This window comes from Eretmochelys imbricata, chromosome 9 (genome assembly GCF_965152235.1).
Source record: "Eretmochelys imbricata isolate rEreImb1 chromosome 9, rEreImb1.hap1, whole genome shotgun sequence".
Lineage (NCBI taxonomy): Eukaryota > Metazoa > Chordata > Testudines > Cheloniidae > Eretmochelys > Eretmochelys imbricata.
The window spans coordinates 2,397,005-2,413,607 of NC_135580.1; the positions used below are offsets into that span (position 1 = coordinate 2,397,005).

At 52.5% G+C, this 16,603-nt stretch overlaps 1 protein-coding gene across 1 annotated transcript in view; it reads right to left on the reverse strand.

Moving 5' to 3' along the window:
• Positions 1–214: 214 nt before the first annotated feature.
• Positions 215–16,603, reverse strand: part of LOC144270381 (IgGFc-binding protein-like) — a 116,314-nt gene continuing 99,925 nt past the window's right edge. The window contains exons 86-95 of the mRNA XM_077826842.1: positions 16,261–16,511; positions 15,101–15,230; positions 13,891–14,059; positions 12,568–12,747; positions 9,706–9,836; positions 8,398–8,597; positions 7,136–7,274; positions 6,521–6,661; positions 5,390–5,498; positions 215–587 (exon numbers count right to left, since the gene is read on the reverse strand). Of these exons, the coding sequence (XP_077682968.1) occupies positions 215–587; positions 5,390–5,498; positions 6,521–6,661; positions 7,136–7,274; positions 8,398–8,597; positions 9,706–9,836; positions 12,568–12,747; positions 13,891–14,059; positions 15,101–15,230; positions 16,261–16,511 (1,823 nt within the window). The remainder of the gene's footprint in view (positions 588–5,389; positions 5,499–6,520; positions 6,662–7,135; positions 7,275–8,397; positions 8,598–9,705; positions 9,837–12,567; positions 12,748–13,890; positions 14,060–15,100; positions 15,231–16,260; positions 16,512–16,603) is intronic.

Here is a 16,603-nt window from a genome sequence, read left to right on the forward strand (position 1 = left end):
CCCCAGAGCCCGGAGGGAGCCGGCTGGGGGGGGCAGCCCCCCATCACGGGCCGGGCCTGGCCTGGCGGGGTCCAAAGCTCGCCTTGCGGCGCCCGGCCCGGGGGGAGCCGGCTCGGGGGGGCAGCCCCCCATCACGGGCCGGGCCTGGCGGGGTCCAAAGCTCGCCTTGCGGCGCCCGGCCCGGGGGGAGCCGGCTGGGGGGGGCAGCCCCCCATCACGGGCCGGGCCTGGCGGGGTCCAAAGCTCGCCTTGCGGCGCCCGGCCCGGGGGGAGCCGGCTGGGGGGGGCAGCCCCCCATCACGGGCCGGGCCTGGCGGGGTCCAAAGCTCGCCTTGCGGCGCCCGGCCCGGGGGGAGCCGGCTGGGGGGGGCAGCCCCCCATCACGGGCCGGGCCGGGGGGCAGCGCGGCGCGGGGAGCGGGCTCGGCCCCGCGGGCGCCAGGCAGGCGCAGGTCCGGGCTCGCTCCGTGCTGGGGCCGGGAGCCGGGGAGCCGGGCCGGGGGCTTGGCTCGGACCTTTCCCCGCTCGCCCCCGCACAGGGCGCAGGTGGGCGACCCGCACCCGCCGGGGAGTGGGGCCTTGCGCCGTCTAGGGGCGCCCAGACCCCTTGGAGGCCGCCCCGCAGCCCTGGCCGTCAGCCCAGGCCCGGCTGGGTCCGGGACAAGCCCCCCCCGGTGACTCCGACAGGCTGTTCCCCGAGGCTGGAGCAAACGGATTAATCGCTTTCCGAGAGGTCCCGGTGCCACTTGAGGGGACAGACCAGCTCCCCCCGACGGCGTGTGGGTCACACCTGCGCGGGAAGGAAGCTGGGACTGGCCCCCTTGGCAAAGCTGGGGCTGGAGGGAAACCTGGGATCTTGCTTTCCTGCTCCAGCCCTGCCTCCATCCCAGACCGACCCCCACCGCGTCCCTGCCCCAGTAATGCTGCCGCGGGGCCTCATGGGCTGCCCCACTGCTGGGTGTTTTGCCCTGGTGCCCCCACGCCTGGCCCACGGTCTCCGTCCCGGAGCTTTCGTGGATCTGTCGGATACCAGGATCAGGGCCCAGACCTCGCCCTTGAGTCTGCCGGCCGGGAGGCGGGGGAGGCCGCGGAGGGCAGGGGTGATGTGCTGGCGGGGCAGAGCAGGGGGCTGCCCTGTTCTGTACCGGTTGGAGGTTCCTGCCTGCGGAAGGTTGGCCAGGAGGAGATTCCCCCCAGGGTTATTTAATGAGGCTTTTTGCTGCGCACGTCATACTTTTACATGCAGTATCCCACTGCAAGGCCCAGTGACTCCACTGGAAACAGTGACATGGCACCAGGGGACGTTATCTAAGCTCGTCAATCCTGTCCACATGGCCCCCCGAGTGCCTCCCTGGGATTACAAGGAGACGCAATGCCGTGCACACACGTGATCCTGTGCATTCACTCCAGGACAGCTCAGCTGTTCCTCATGTCACACTGGACAAACACTCCCTCCTTAGGGAGTCAGTGGGACACAATCACCCCTGCAGCACGCTCTCTGTGTCGGACTCTCTGGCACTGATTCAGGCGTGGGGAGTGGGGACAGCTGTCCCAGCCGGGTGGGGTGGGGAAAGCTCTTTTCCTTGTTGAGGAATTGGGATTCAGGAGCCCTGGGAGGGCGAGGGTGACATTGGTTCAGTGCTTTCCACCTCTGCCGCAGGGAGATAAAGAGTGGGGGGGTTAAGAGCCATTGGCCATTATCTTTGAAAACTCGTGGCGAACGGGGGAAGTCCCGGATGACTGGAAAAAGGCTAATGTAGTGCCAATCTTTAAAAAAGGGAAGAAGGAGGATCCTGGGAACTACAGGCCAGTCAGCCTCACCTCAGTCCCCGGAAAAATCATGGAGCAGGTCCTCAAAGAATCAATCCTGAAGCACTTACATGAGAGGAAAGTGATCAGGAACAGTCAGCATGGATTCATCAAGGGAAGGTCATGCCTGACTAATCTAATCGCCTTCTATGATGAGATTACTGGTTCTGTGGATGAAGGGAAAGCAGTGGATGTATTGTTTCTTGACTTTAGCAAACCTTTTGACACGGTCTCCCACAGTATTCTTGTCAGCAAGTTAAAGAAGTATGGGCTGGATGAATGCACTATAAGGTGGGTAGAAAGTTGGCTAGATTGTCAGGCTCAACGGGAAGTGATCAATGGCTCCATGTCTAGTTGGCAGCCGGTGTCAAGTGGAGTGCCCCAAGGGTCGGTCCTGGGGCCGGTTTTGTTCAATATCTTCATAAATGATCTGGAGGATGGTGTGGATTGCACTCTCAGCAAATTTGCAGATGATACTAAACTGGGAGGAGTGGTAGATACGCTGGAGGGCAGGGATAGGATACAGAGGGACCTAGACAAACTGGAGGATTGGGCCAAAAGAAATCTGATGAGGTTCAATAAGGATAAGTGCAGGGTCCTGCACTTAGGACGGAAGAACCCAATGCACAGCTACAGACTAGGGACCGAATGGCTAGGCAGCAGTTCTGCGGAAAAGGACCTAGGGGTGACAGTGGACGAGAAGCTGGATATGAGTCAGCAGTGTGCCCTTGTTGCCAAGAAGGCCAATGGCATTTTGGGATGTATAAATAGGGGCATAGCGAGCAGATCAAGGGACGTGATCGTCCCCCTCTATTCGACATTGGTGAGGCCTCATCTGGAGTACTGTGTCCAGTTTTGGGCCCCACACTACAAGAAGGATGTGGATAAATTGGAAAGAGTCCAGCGAAGGGCAACAAAAATGATTAGGGGTCTGGAACACATGAGTTATGAGGAGAGGCTGAGGGAACTGGGATTGTTTAGTCTGCAGAAGAGAAGAATGAAGGGGGATTTGATAGCTGCTTTCAACTACCTGAGAGGTGGTTCCAGAGAGGATGGTTCTAGACTATTCTCAGTGGTGGAAGAGGACAGGACAAGGAGTAATGGTCTCAAGTTGCAGTGGGGGAGGTTTAGGTTGGATATTAGGAAAAACTTTTTCAATAGGAGGGTGGTGAAACACTGGAATGCGTTGCCTAGGGAGGTGGTGGAATCTCCTTCCTTAGAAGTTTTTAAGGTCAGGCTTGACAAAGCCCTGGCTGGGATGATTTAATTGGGGATTGGTCCTGCTTTGAGCAGGGGGTTGGACTAGATGACCTCCTGAGGTCCCTTCCAAACCTGATATTCTATGATTCTAATCCCTAAGGGGCTTTCCAGGGATCCGTGGGTGCTGCCGTTCCACCCTCCCCTTCACCCCGTGATGGAACGATCTGGGGGGAATTCTGGCAGGGGAATTGCACAGAATCTCCTCCCCTGCAGCCACATGTTCAGTGCTTGGTTTTTGTAACGTCAGGTAAAGTCCTACTAGTGAGGTGAGTCTGATGCTCTCAGCTGATTGTGTCCAGCAGGCATCTGTGGCCTGGGACAGTGGCATGGGAACAGGTTCCCTGTGGACACAGCGGGAAGCTGCATGGGGGAAGCTGGCTTTGCACCCGGCATCCGGCTCGCTCTGGTGTGATCAGAGATTAAAAGAAAACAGTTCGGAGCGACACAAGTATGAAGCCTCTGGCTGCTCATGTCAGAGGATCATGGGACCCATAGGAGAGGGAGAACAATTATACTTTTTACACGGTGTCATTCTGAAGGGGCACTGCTGACACGGACTAGTTCATTCCGTGCCACAGAACGCTGCTGTGCGTTTAGTTTGGCATCGGTTCAGGCCTGAATTGTTGACAAGGTTTTCAGTGGGGAAGTGAGGGAATCCTCACTGCAATCAAGTGGGAAAAGGTACAAATCCATTAAAACCCAGGAATCTGCTCTAAATGTGCAAATACGGGCCTGGCAGCTCAGGGAGGCCTGTGGTTGGATCCTGCAGGATCCTGAGTTCCCTCAGCTCCCGCTGGCTGCAGTGGGCACTGAGTGTGCTCAGCGCCTGATGAAAGCTCTCTGAACTATGCAGAATTGGGCTTTTAGCATGTAGGAGAAAGATCATTGTTAACAGGCAGCTAGTTTGGAGCAAGTGAAAACGAGGCTTTTATAACTGCCACGAAATTCCAATGGCAACAGTGCTTGTTTGCCAGAGCAGGTCCCTAACCCTGTTTGGTTTTATTTTCATTAGATAAGAAATATAAAGCCTTCCCCCCCCATTTACATCCACTTCTCTCCTCAATAGCTGCACATTCTGAATGTACAGACAAAGGCCATGTTCTTGAATGCGCTGGCAGAACAATGCACTTTTCATCCACCCAACCATTCACGTAGCTTCCAAATACTCTCCTGGCTGACGGGCAGGGCCGGATTTACACTTTACGTGCCCCTAGGCACCGCATCTTTAGTGCCCCCCCGCCTACAGCTGACCTTAGTGTTGCACACCGTTTCAGAGAGGTAAGGTGCCCCTAGAATGCCAGCGCCCCTAGGCACGTACCCACTGTGCCTAATTGGAAATCCAGCCCTGCTGATGGGATGTGAATGAATCAGCACATAAGGGAGTGTGCATACACATAAGGGGGCAGCGTAATGGTTTTTAGAGTAATAGTAAGTAATATTCCAGCAGGAACAAAGGAGAGACTTAATTATTGTTCATCCCCTATATAATTGACAGCAAACCTGAAATTCAATGGAAGACCAGCAAAGAGATCCTGATCCAAACCTCCTGGCGTAGTCAAGGAAACCCACCCATGTCAGTGGATAATTGTACAGAGCCAGCACTGGGCTCTCTGGGCTGACGTGGGGCGTTAGTGGTGTCTAGGCCATGTGGGAAGTAATTGTTGCTAGGCCTTGTGCGGGGTGAATTCCATCCAGTCCCGACTCAAACGAGTGGTGCACCTGAAGTCAATGAGATCTCTAGTGTGAGTCAGGACGAAGTGTCTTCAACGAGGGTTTGCAGGAGACATTAGGAAGAACAGAGCATAGTAGAGCATTCAGAAGTACAGTGGTTTATTAGACATTATTATTGTTTAGGAAAGGGTTAGAAACACTTGTTAGAATACAACAGCAAAAAAACCCAAAAACAAACAGATGGAAGAAAAAAATGCCAGTAATTAAAACGTGACTGATTTTCATCCTACTCAAATGCAGCATTGGTAACGGAGCTGTAGTCTGGCACATGTGAGTTCTGGTCCAGCGCATCTCTTGATTGGGTCAAAGACGAATTAGCCTCCTTCTGGGGAATTCCCGTGACTTTTTCCTGTTAATTCTGTAAAGAAAAGTTAACAAGAAATAAAAAGCTGCACTCCTCTTCTTACCGGCGGTGCAACAGAGATCAGACACTGTTTAAAATGGTGCCTTGAATAGTCTGGCCCACTCCTGGCTGTTCTGGGTTTGAGGCATGATGTACGTAATGAGAATGCTCTGAGAGCTGACAAACCCTGAACTGGGGGAGATGCCCCTCGGCCCTGCTGAGCTGCAGCAGTTGGGAAATGCCGTACCTTAACCTGGATCGCCACACAACCAGGGAGATGATCACAGCGAGGACGATGATTCCTGTTGAAACTCCCACAATGATGTAGACCAGCTCATCATGTTTCGGTGGGACAACTGAGTGAGAAATACGAGCCTGGTTTAGTACACAGGAGATGAGTGCAAGGGAAAAGTGCTGGAAATGCCATCTCAGACTTACTATGGAACTGCTAGCTCCATGATCCAAACAGCAAATGTGCCTGTCTGTCTAACTGACTGACTGACATTGTGCAGATGGGCTTCTGGAATGCAAGCCTGGGACAGATCCAGGCCCCAGTGCCGCCCAACACTGGGCTGGACCATCTCTCCAGCGAGCTACCAGAGCTAACAGCTGTTCCCCATTTGGAGGTCTAACTTTCTTCCGTCCAAACAGAGCACCCCATGTGCGCCACGGTAATCTGGCGCACGCCCCTTCTGCAGCCACAAGGGCAGGGCGCTGCAGAAGGCTGTCCTACGGCATAACCCAGTGCGGACGCACAGGTACCTGGGCGTGATGTGAACTGCTCCTCGGGCAGGGAGCATCAGAGCCCCGTCTCTGTGATGCCACCCAGAAACAGGTGTGCCAAGGCCTCTCCTAACTCCTGCAGGGTGTGGAGCTGCGAGCCCCGCTAATGGCGGCAGGCCGTTCTACTAAGCAGCTGTTTGTTAATGTGAATATGCCATTTGGCTGGAACGCCTCCGTCAAGCACTGCAGAGCATGCATCCTGCTCCGCGCCAGGGTAGACCTTCCATTGACCTCAAGGGCACCACGAGGCTGGCCCTGCAGGCCCTTACACACAGGAGTACTCTAAAGGGCTTCAGTGGGACTACTCACACGATCAAGGGTTTGCAGGATCGGACCCTTAGACCAGTGTGGTTAAATCTAGTGCCCTAAAACGTGGCATGGGCCTGATTCTGCTCTCTCATTGGCCTCATTCCACTGCCTTCAGCAGAGCAACTCCTGATTTGCACAAGTGTAACCGAGAGCAGAATCAGGTTCTGTATGTCCTGGTCACGTGGCCTTTCTGTGACCTTTGGACCACACTGTCCAAACTCAGCGCACAAGGTTTTTGCTGCTGCAGCACTTAACTTTCGAATGACATTCAGAATAGCTTTTTTACCTGGTGTTTCAACCTCACAGAGAGACCCCTCGTATCCGTCAGGGCACACACAAGTGAAGTTGGAAGAGCTGTTGCTGGATTTGCTTGTATCCTCAATACAAATCCCACCATTCTCACAAAGATTCTGCAGACATGGGCCAGCTAGAGAAATGAGAGAGAAACAGGTCAGCATCTCAGAATTGCCTACCCCGGTGATGCTTTCTGCTGAGGTTCCAGTAACCAGTCATACTGGACCAGCCCTGTATTTTTAGGGCACTTCCCTTTGGTGCTTGCCATCCCATATCAGCTCAATTCAGGGTGCTCGTCCTGTGCTCCAGTCAATGGTTTTTCTGTACAAGGCTGGTGCCACTGTCCCCACATAACACAACAAGGTGTGGGAGGGGATAGCTTTTATTGGACCAGCTTCTGTTGGTGAGGGAGATGAGCTTTGGGCCACTCCGAGCTCTTCCTCAGGTCTTCTTCCCATATATGACCTCACCCACCTTGTCTCTCTAACATCCTGGGACCAGCACAGCTACAAGACCCTCCACAGTGATGCATTTCGCTGGTAGACAAACACACAGCAAAGACTTCACAGCCCCAGAGCCCAAGCAACGTGGTTAGGAAGTGACTCACGCGTGTAGCATCCGCGTGTGAAGTTAGCGACGGCACAGATCTCTCGGCTGGAACACGCTGCCCTCGTACAGGCAACGCTGGAACTAGTTGTGCACTCGCAAGTCTGAGAGCAGTCATCGGTCACAAACGTTTCTCCAGTCTGGAAGAGAACAGCTAAGGTGTAAAGGCATCTAATCAAATCAGCCAGGACAATATGAAGGATGCACTAGGGACCCAATCCTGTTCCCACTAAGTCTATACCAAATGTCCTGTTCACTTCAGTGGGAGCAGGAGTGGGCCCTTTGCAGTTGGGTAAGGTACGTAGAGAAAGCAAACCAGCAGCCTCGGGACCCCAGTAGCCTGGGAAGCCCTAGGCCTGCTCCTAAAGACTAAAGGAGAGCCCAAGTAAAAAGGTCACCCAAGGGTTTGAGAATGAGTGATGGATCCTCACCCCAGCTCAGTGCCCTGTGCAGCCAGGCAACGTCCAATTAGAGCTTGGGACCAGAGACAGCAGCAGCTGCAGCCCGCTGCACTCCCATCCTATGGGGGCTTATGGCCACGTAGCTCTGGGCCACGTGCCACACCTCTGGCAAACACCTGGCATGTTCCTCTGATCATCACAGAGAGCTGTCTTGAATAGTGATCTGTTCAAGTTTAGTGCTTGTGCACATCAGAGCTATAGCATTTAAACCTCAAGCCATGAAGCTGCTTCCATGAAGTCTGAGCCTGCCTCAGGGTGCGCCTCAGTTTGCAGGGTCAGGCCCTAATTTGCAGAAATCTTCATGCAGGGTCTAGTTCTGCAAGATTTTGAGCACATCCCATGTTAGCGCCACCTCATAGGATCGGGCCCACAGCGAAGGTACTAATCCGGACTTTTGTAACTGGATTTTTACATCTTTGGAACCCCAGAGTATAATCTTACTCTCGGATTCCCATGTGTAATTATTCAGAGCAACGATGGGACAGAATGAACATGGACTTCACAGGGCAAGCACATGGGATCCCAGAGAGCGTGCTCTTACTGCACTGCTCTGCATGCTTCCCGCAGACAGCGTGTCAGAGATTCACTGGCAGTGCGTGCTGTTCCCTTCCTTTGCCTTCCCTCTCTTGAGGGCCCAGGATGTCAGGGCATGAACTGCTGTTGGCTGCTGACCAAGAGCAGCATGCTGACGAGAACGGGGAGGAAAGGAAGTCACTAATGGGGAGAGTAATACTCGACACCAGGTGCTGATCGCCTCTCAGAGTGTGCCAGGCTGGCGTTCTTCAGGCGCTTCCTACCGTACCTTATAATATGTGTTGAGGAAGCTGCAGCCACACTCCTTGTAGGGCACGCAGTCATAGCCACTGAGAACGTACCCAGGGAGGCATTCGCAGCCTTCGGCACAGGGCGACTCGCACTCGGAGGAGGCTGCCAGGTTGCCGCAGGAATCTGGGCACGCAGTCATGCAGCTGCTGTACTTGCTGTTTGGGGGACACTGCATCTCTGCAAGAAAAATTGGGAGAGCCAAATTGAATCAGGGCGCTACTACACATGGGGACATACGCTGAGCCTCGTGAAAATCCCCACTGTGCTTTCAGCTGGAGAAGGCGTCCTTCCTCCGCAGTCCTGAACCACTGCTGGGTGTTATTTATATATTGCCCTTCCTACCCCAGAGGTGGCTGCATTTCAGGGGTAGGTGAAATGGTCCATATATGTTTTAGAAGAACATTCAAGTTGCAATTCAAGCACTCGAGAGTTAGGAAATGGCAGAATTAATCTTGCACATGCTTCCTGCTCTCAGGTCTGCGGATCAGTGATCTCAGTGCGACTGTTCACATGCTTAAAGTCAGCCGTGTGCTTAAGTACTGAGAGCTGGTGATCGGGAATTTTTTGGTGATCAGGTTTTTCACCAAAAAAGGTGGATTGATTGAAACCAGCCCTGTTTGCAAAGCCCAGGTTGTTCTGTTGAATCTTCTGACCCAAAAAGTTTTGGGGAAAAGTTTCAGAATTGTTAAAATGGGATTTTCAAAGTGAAAAGATTTGTTTTTTCAAGGCAAAATGACTTTCTGTTCCAAAATGGTAGTAAATATGGACTAAAAAAAGGCCAAGGCTGAAGCAAAGCATTTCCAAATTATTAAATGGCAGGGATTCAATTGACCCAAACAGATTGTTTTTTTTTCTTTTCAGATTTTTGATTGGTGAAAATTTTCAAGATTTGGCTTTTCATTCAGATTTGGGATGGGAAAATTACACAGTCTCTTAAAGAATGTTCGTAGGACAGAAAAACGGTTTCTCTCCTAGCTCTGTTGAGTAGCTGGCTGAAACAGGGTCTAGGTGAGACAAGCCAGCCAAGGACTCAGTAAGACAATTCAGAAGAGGGAGAGCAGGAGGGGGCTGGTTGAGCCAGCATGCCAACTGGCCTGTGCCCCTGGATCCATGCAAAGACACCATAAGAGCTGAGGGGAGGATGGGGTTAGGGTTATTTTTAAAGTCCAGTAAAGAGCTGACTCTTGGCAGCTTCCGGGTAAAGAACCAGACCTCAGATCCTGGGGGATCTTCCCAGCGGCAAACCCTGATTTCTGGGTCCTATAAAGGGCTCTTCTATTCTCACCACAAGGCGTCTGCGCTCTCCAGTTTTCCAAAGTGATCCCATTCTCCTGACAGACCAGCGCGTACTGCTCCAGGTGCCGACACAGCACAGCATTGTTCTCGGCTTCCGCACACAGGTCAAAGGCACAGCCCCTGTGTGCAACATGAGAAGGCATTCATGCCGAATACAATAGTTACTGCTTTTCCCCTGCTTCCACATGGGGCCCTTTGCTGACTGAGTAGCGAGAGAGGAAACAGTTGTGGGTCCTTGGGAAGATGAGGCCATTTATTCTACAGTGGCTGCAGCTAACATGCCGCATATGCACATACGCCCACGCAAGAAGCAGGGACATGAGTATTTCAGAGCAGGGCCATTCCTTCGGTCTCTCTGTTCCTGTTTGGTGACAGAGCTGTTTCAGATTGATAATGGGCGGCATTTTGCTAGGAGGCGAAGGATTTCCTAGTGCAGCTATGTTTGAGAGCACACACCCATACACACACTCCGGGCAGGTCTAAACGCTGCATCGGCGCAGTGGAGGGCTTCAGTGAAGATGCTACTATACCGACGGGACGGGACGGGAGAGCGTCTCCCTTCAGCGCTGTTAATCCACCTCCCAGACAGGCTGTAGCTATGTCAACTTGAGACACTCTCCCGTCAATATCGCGCTGTCTACACGGGGGTTAGGTGAGTATAATGACATTGCTCAGGGTGTGTAATTGTATTGATCTAAGTTTATAGTGTAGACCTGGCCTCATACCACTCCCCCAGACCCGTCCCATATGCACACTCACCATTAACATTGATCCATTGTGACCCTGTCACCTGACCTCATCATCTTGAACATTGGCCGGATTTTCGGAGCTGTCTAATGTCTGTAACATTCCTCTGACTTCAGTGTGTGTGTGTGGGGGGGGGAGATGGGGGGCAGGTGCTAAGCCCCTCTAAAAATCAGGCCCTTACTGAGAAGACAGAGCAGACCATCCAGGGAAGTTCTGAGGTGTCGAGTGAGGAGTTTCATTATTTGTTGGCGAATGAATAGGGGGCCTGACTCCTTTCCCTTCACACAACTCTGGCAGCATAAAGGGGCCACACAGTGGGTGTTAACTGTGTTTGCACATCCAGTGTATGCAGTGTTGTGGTAGATGTGGGTCCCATGACATTTACACGCTGACGGAAGGATCCCAACTGCAGGTGCAGCCTGCTAAGTGCAGGAGCCTTGGCAGGCCTGTGTCCGTGTCTGTGATGGGATGAATCAATGGGATCCCCAGAGGTTTCAAGTGAGTTACCTGCAAACTGCAGGATGCTAGCAGAGGCCCGAAACATAACCGAGGAAGTTCTCATTGAAGCCAACAGGGCAAATGACTATGGTGCAGGCAAGAAGTGGCACTGACAGTTTCAGCCTTTTTGGCAGGAGCATAAAGGCTGCATTTTACAAGTCACTAAACATTACAGCTGGAATTTCCAAAGGAGCCTATGGGAGTTAGACACCCAAATCTCACTGAATTTTAATGGGTGTTGGATTCCTAAATTCCTTAGGCTCCTTTGAAGAATCCAGCTTGTATGCCGTGTAGTTGTGGCCGTGTCGGGCCCAAGTTACTAGAGAGACAAGGTGGGGGAGGTAGTATCTTTTATTGGCCAAATCCCTGTTAGTGAGAAAGACAAGCTCTTGAGCCACACAGAGCTGAAGAAGAAGTGTGTGGCTCAGAAGCTTGTCTCTCTCACCAAAATACGTTGGTCCAATAAAAAATATTCCCTTCCCCACCTTGTCTCTCAGAAATCTAGCTTGCAAGTGTAAGGGTTACCAGTGCAAACATGGCTGTGCAACAAAAGGGAAAAGCTACCTGTGGTGGGGCAGCTGCCCACTACGGCAGAACAGGGGTTCAAGGCAGCCTTGGCGAGGGCTGCGGCTGGGAAAAGCAGTGAGAGCAGCTGAGGGAGTAGCTGACCACAGCTGTGGCCAGCTTAGTCCGGGCCCAGCTGGCCCTGATAAGAGGGCTGGGGGCCAGGAGCTGGAAGTGTCTCTCTCTAGCCCTGGCGTGGGAAGGGCTGGCTGCCTGGGAGCAGGGTATCTGAAGCAGAGCAGTGCTGGGGAAAAGGGCAAGAGGAGCTGGGGAGCTCCAGCCTGGTAAACCCCCAGGCTGAGGCCTTGTTAAAGGCCTAAGAAGGTACTGGGGCTGCAGAGGGGCAGCCCGGGGATGGGCAAAGGCAGCAGGTCCAACCTCCTTGCCAATGATGAGTGGCCGTTACAGGCTGCAGTCTGCCCCAGGGACAGGGGGCTAGATGATGGCTGGCAGTAGCCACTGGCAGGGCTGGCATCAGGCACCAGTGTTCCAAGCAGGTGCTTGGGGCGGCAGTTTGAAAGGGGGGGCTGTTTCTCCGTGGCGGTGGCAGTTGTTTTCACTGGTTGGGGCGGCAAAAACTGTAGAGCCGGCCCTGGTCATTGAGGCAAGGTGGGTTTAGAGGGTTGGGGCTTCCCCCGGGAGGGGAGACCCAGAGTGTGGGGGTACTGTGGGGGCAGAACCCCGAGGTAAAGGGGCACCGGGGTCTGGGAGGGACACTGGGCCTGAGGCAGGTGAGCCACTGGCCAGCAGAGGGCGCTCCCAGGCTGGAAAAGCGCTAATTCCCAGGCGACCAGCAGGAGGCGCTGCCGGTGGCGAGTCTTCGCTTGGCTACGCTACCTTTCAGAGCTAGGGATAGTGCGAATTCCTCATCAGACAGAGACACAAACATAGCCTTGAAAAATGCTCAAGCAGAATCTTATCACTTGCTAACGCAAATCCTGGGCCTGAGTCCCCCTCAATTTCCAAGGACTCCACTGGCAGCACTTGCCAGGATCAGGAGAGAATAACAGGAGAACAGCGTGTGTGTCTCTAAGGTACTCACATCTGGAAGAACTCGACGGAGACATTGGACTGACACTTTACAAAGGGACCTTTTGGATCGGTAAGAATCCCACACTTGGAAGTGGCGTTCACAAGGCTCAGCTCACTGGGATCGCAGCCTCCAGCGAGCCCTGTGTTTAACTCGACATTGTCAAGCTCCTCGTCTGAAAGGACTTCTCGCCTGCAGTGAATAAAAGATTGACTGACCATCCGTTTTCTCGGTGTGTCCAGCATTCACCTGAGTATGCTCTTGGTAGTACAGTGAGCTAGTGCAGTGCCATGGGCAGGTCTAAGTCTAAGCAGATAGACCTAGGGTCCTGGCGCCTACGTCGAAGGAGATGGATGAACACAGCATCAGCGGAGTGTTAGAGCGCCTCCACAGGATCTCAGCGGTTCCTGGATTTAGAGTCAGACGGGACCGTTACGACCATCCAGTTAGATGTCCTGCATACTATAGGCCAGAGACTTCACCCAGCAATTCCTGCCTCCAGCCCACTAGATGCCTCTCAAGAGGTGGCCACAATGACACAGCTGAACTAGGACAATTGTATCTCGAAGGTACCATCACTTTTCAATGCCAAGAGCGCTAATGGGCCACTGCCAGGTGCCTGAAGGCCAAGCTGACTCTGTGTATCTGACTCCTGGGACACATTTGGGTCGCCCCGGGCCTGTATATTGTTTGCTTATGTTCTACCAGACAGCCTGCTGCAACAAGCAGTGTTCTAACTCATTCCATCTGCTCTTTGACTATCAGGGGAAAAAACCCTCTGGGTCAGGGACTTAACCGTGGGTCAGCACTGTCCATGTGGCTGGGAAGGGAGCCTAGGTAGGGAAGCGAGGAGGTGCAATGAATTGACACCATCGCCACAGCAGCCTGCTTTGGCAGGGATCACGGCAGTCCCTGACAGAATCCCAGAGGGAGGGCAGATGCTGGCAATGGAGCCTGCCCTCCCTTGGATCATCCCACCCAACAGGCAGGGAGGAGTAATTGACACCTTCCTGCAGAAAGGCCTGAGAGTCCAGCTGGACACAGGGTCTGAGTCACCTCTCTATCCCTCTGGGTTTATGGGTTGACTCCTTGGAAGTCATGGGCATGAAACTGGACCAGTGCAGTGATGCCTCAGGCCCATGCTCTCCACACACAAGGGCGCTGTCACTTCCTCACCTTAGCAGTGAGCAGGACAAATACATAGGTGGACCCAGAGAGAGAGAAGAAAGATCAGAGATGCACTACGCAGTGCATTACCTCCTGGAACATTAACTAGGGTTTAATGAACTGCCTTTCAGGAGCCAAGTCTGGTCTGTATATATGCAGGGCCAGTACCTGCGGCGGGGGAATGTTCTTGTGATGGGGACTTTCCAGCTTTCCCCAAACACATCCACATCCTTCACTCGAGCGCCATCTGGCTTGGTAAAGTCGTTTTTATACTTTCCATCAAAGTTGCCGCACAAGCCTTCGACTTTGTTCTTGTAGGTGTTGGCCAAGGTTATATCTAATGGGGCCAGAAGGAAAAGCCGATGGAAAGAAACTCGTAGCCACAAGTGCACAGGTGACACAGAATGGAAAGTTAGGCAGCCCCCCAGCATGAGCCATGCCACAGGCTGAGAATGTGGCAGGTGCCCTGTGCATGGGAGACAGACCTGCATTCAGAACTCCTGCAGGGCTAGGCCCACTTATACTGGCGACATAAAGGGAATCGCTGCTTGTTGATAATAATTACCCTTATTTATAGGACACCTCTGCCCAAGGGCTCCTACACAGCCCACATACTTGTGCGCACATCTCACTTTCTCCCCCACACACCCTACAGACTGACATATATCCTCGACTCACCTCTCCGATACAGTCCACCTGCCCTGGAATGGTACATCTACACGGCAATGGAAAACCTGCAGCATGGCCGCGGCTTGCCCAGACCAGCTGACTCAGGCTTGCGGGGCTTGGGCTGCCAGGCTAAAAATAGCAGAGCAGATGTTCGAGCTCGGGCTGAAGCCTGAGATCTGAGGCCCTGTGAGGAGGGAGGATCTCAGAGCCGGGGCTTCAGCCTGAGCCTGAATGTCTACACAGCTATTTTTGGCCCTGCAGCCCAAGCCCTGCGAGCCCAAGTCAGCTGACTCAGGCTCTGGAGCTCAGTGCCCTGGGTTTTTTATTGCAGTGCAGATGTAACCTAAGGGATCTCCCACCCTGCAAGGTGCATTCTATTGAATATCATTGAGTTCTTGGAAAACAGACCTTCCTTTCCTGCAAGACAGCTGGGATTTTAAGGCTTTGGGACTATGATTAGGTGTATAAACACCCTGGATCCACGCCCCATTCTACCCAAAGCAATGATGTTCTGGGGGATCCAGAGAGAAGTATTGATGTCTCTCTAGTTCCCGGGAAATAATTTGTCACCGGTTATCTGGGATTTCATACTACAGAGAAGAATCATGCGGTTAGACAATGCAAGTTCACAATTTACTTGGGGATTGGAATCTCCGATAGGACATGGCATTCAATGCGTTCTGCAGTAAGTTCTCTTGGTCATTCTTACCTAAGTTTTCAGCACCATCGTAGCTGAGCGATAAGCCAAAATCTGTCTCCATGTAAATTCTTGTAGGTCTCTGGTATATGCGAAGACCTTCATGAGGCTGGGCAGGGGGGATGGTTTTCACTCCATCCAGCTAACAGAGACAGAATTATTTATAACTCAGTGGACAGATCAAATTCAGACCTGCTTCCAGCAGAGGTGTGTAACACCCAGCTAATCTTTCCTGTTTTCAGGTTTTGTAATGAAATTTTCAGACAGCGATAATCATAAACAACTGATGTTCATCTCCTCACTGTAGCTAAATGCTGTGTGGAAAGAAGCCAGATTGATCTGAATTTCAATATTTTCATACCACTCTGGGAGCCCTCTGGGGTTTGGCTAGAAAAGACAGTGACTAGGTTTTACTGCCAGAAGTGTTAGCAGCAGCAGCTGCCTGTCTCTGGGAGTGCCTCCCGAGACCAGCCCAAGCTGCCCCATTTGTGATCCCACACTGGGAAAGCACATCATGCTGTGCCAGGCAGAAATGTGACCCATTGTTGGAAATAGCTGACTTGTTGGGTCCAGAGTGCAATATTGTTTACTGACCTGCCTGAGCGAGACTGGGAGCCAGGAACTCAGGGATTTTAAACCCAGCTCTGACGCTGATATCATCAGCAGGTCCCTTGACTTCTCAGTGGCTCAGTTTCCCCATCTATAAAGTGGGGACCATTATCCATATTTACCTACCTCACAAGGCAGCTGTGGGGGATACTTGCTTAATCTTTGCAAAGTATGATGAGAAGCTGAGACACTGAGAAGCATTGTGTGCTAGTTAGTTTGCAGAAAGGGCTCAAATATAGTGATGCGTATTCTGTGAAATGCCTATTTAAATACAGCCCCGCATCTGCACTCAGGCATTGTTCCTGAGGCCAGCATCAGACTTCGCTCTGAGCAAACATGAGACAGAGTTTCCAGTGGTTACACTGAAAGTCCATTTTGGAACCAGACAGCAGCATTTATGTTCTTCATAGGCCCATTCAGAGACCATGAGACATTCTGCTGCAGTCTAGAAATCCTAAGTGGCATAATCAGTACACCTTATAAATGGTCAGGAATCCCTATTGGTCACTCCACATTTTTTGATGTTACAGCACTAGGAGTGTGCAGCTTAATGCACTTCTTACCACAAGCTGCTTCTTCTGCCTGAACCACACTGTGTGATTGTAAACGGTGACATGTATCTCCTGGAGGAAAGAAATGTGGGACGCTCCGGGGAAAAGCTTGTTCTTTCCCTCAATGCTGAAGGATGGCAGGCGGTCGGGGATGCTGGAGACAGTCTGAGACAGCATGTATGTATGTTTGCCTTGGAAGTGATGCATCAAGCCATCAAACGTCAGGTAGTGTGGATCTCCAGTGATGAGGCACTTCCCAAAGCCTAACAGAGAACAGTCACATTAGCCTCCAGCGTGTATGCAGAGCCCAGTCGAACAGGGCCGAGTCTGTGCTGCGGCTCAGTTTTAATAAAGG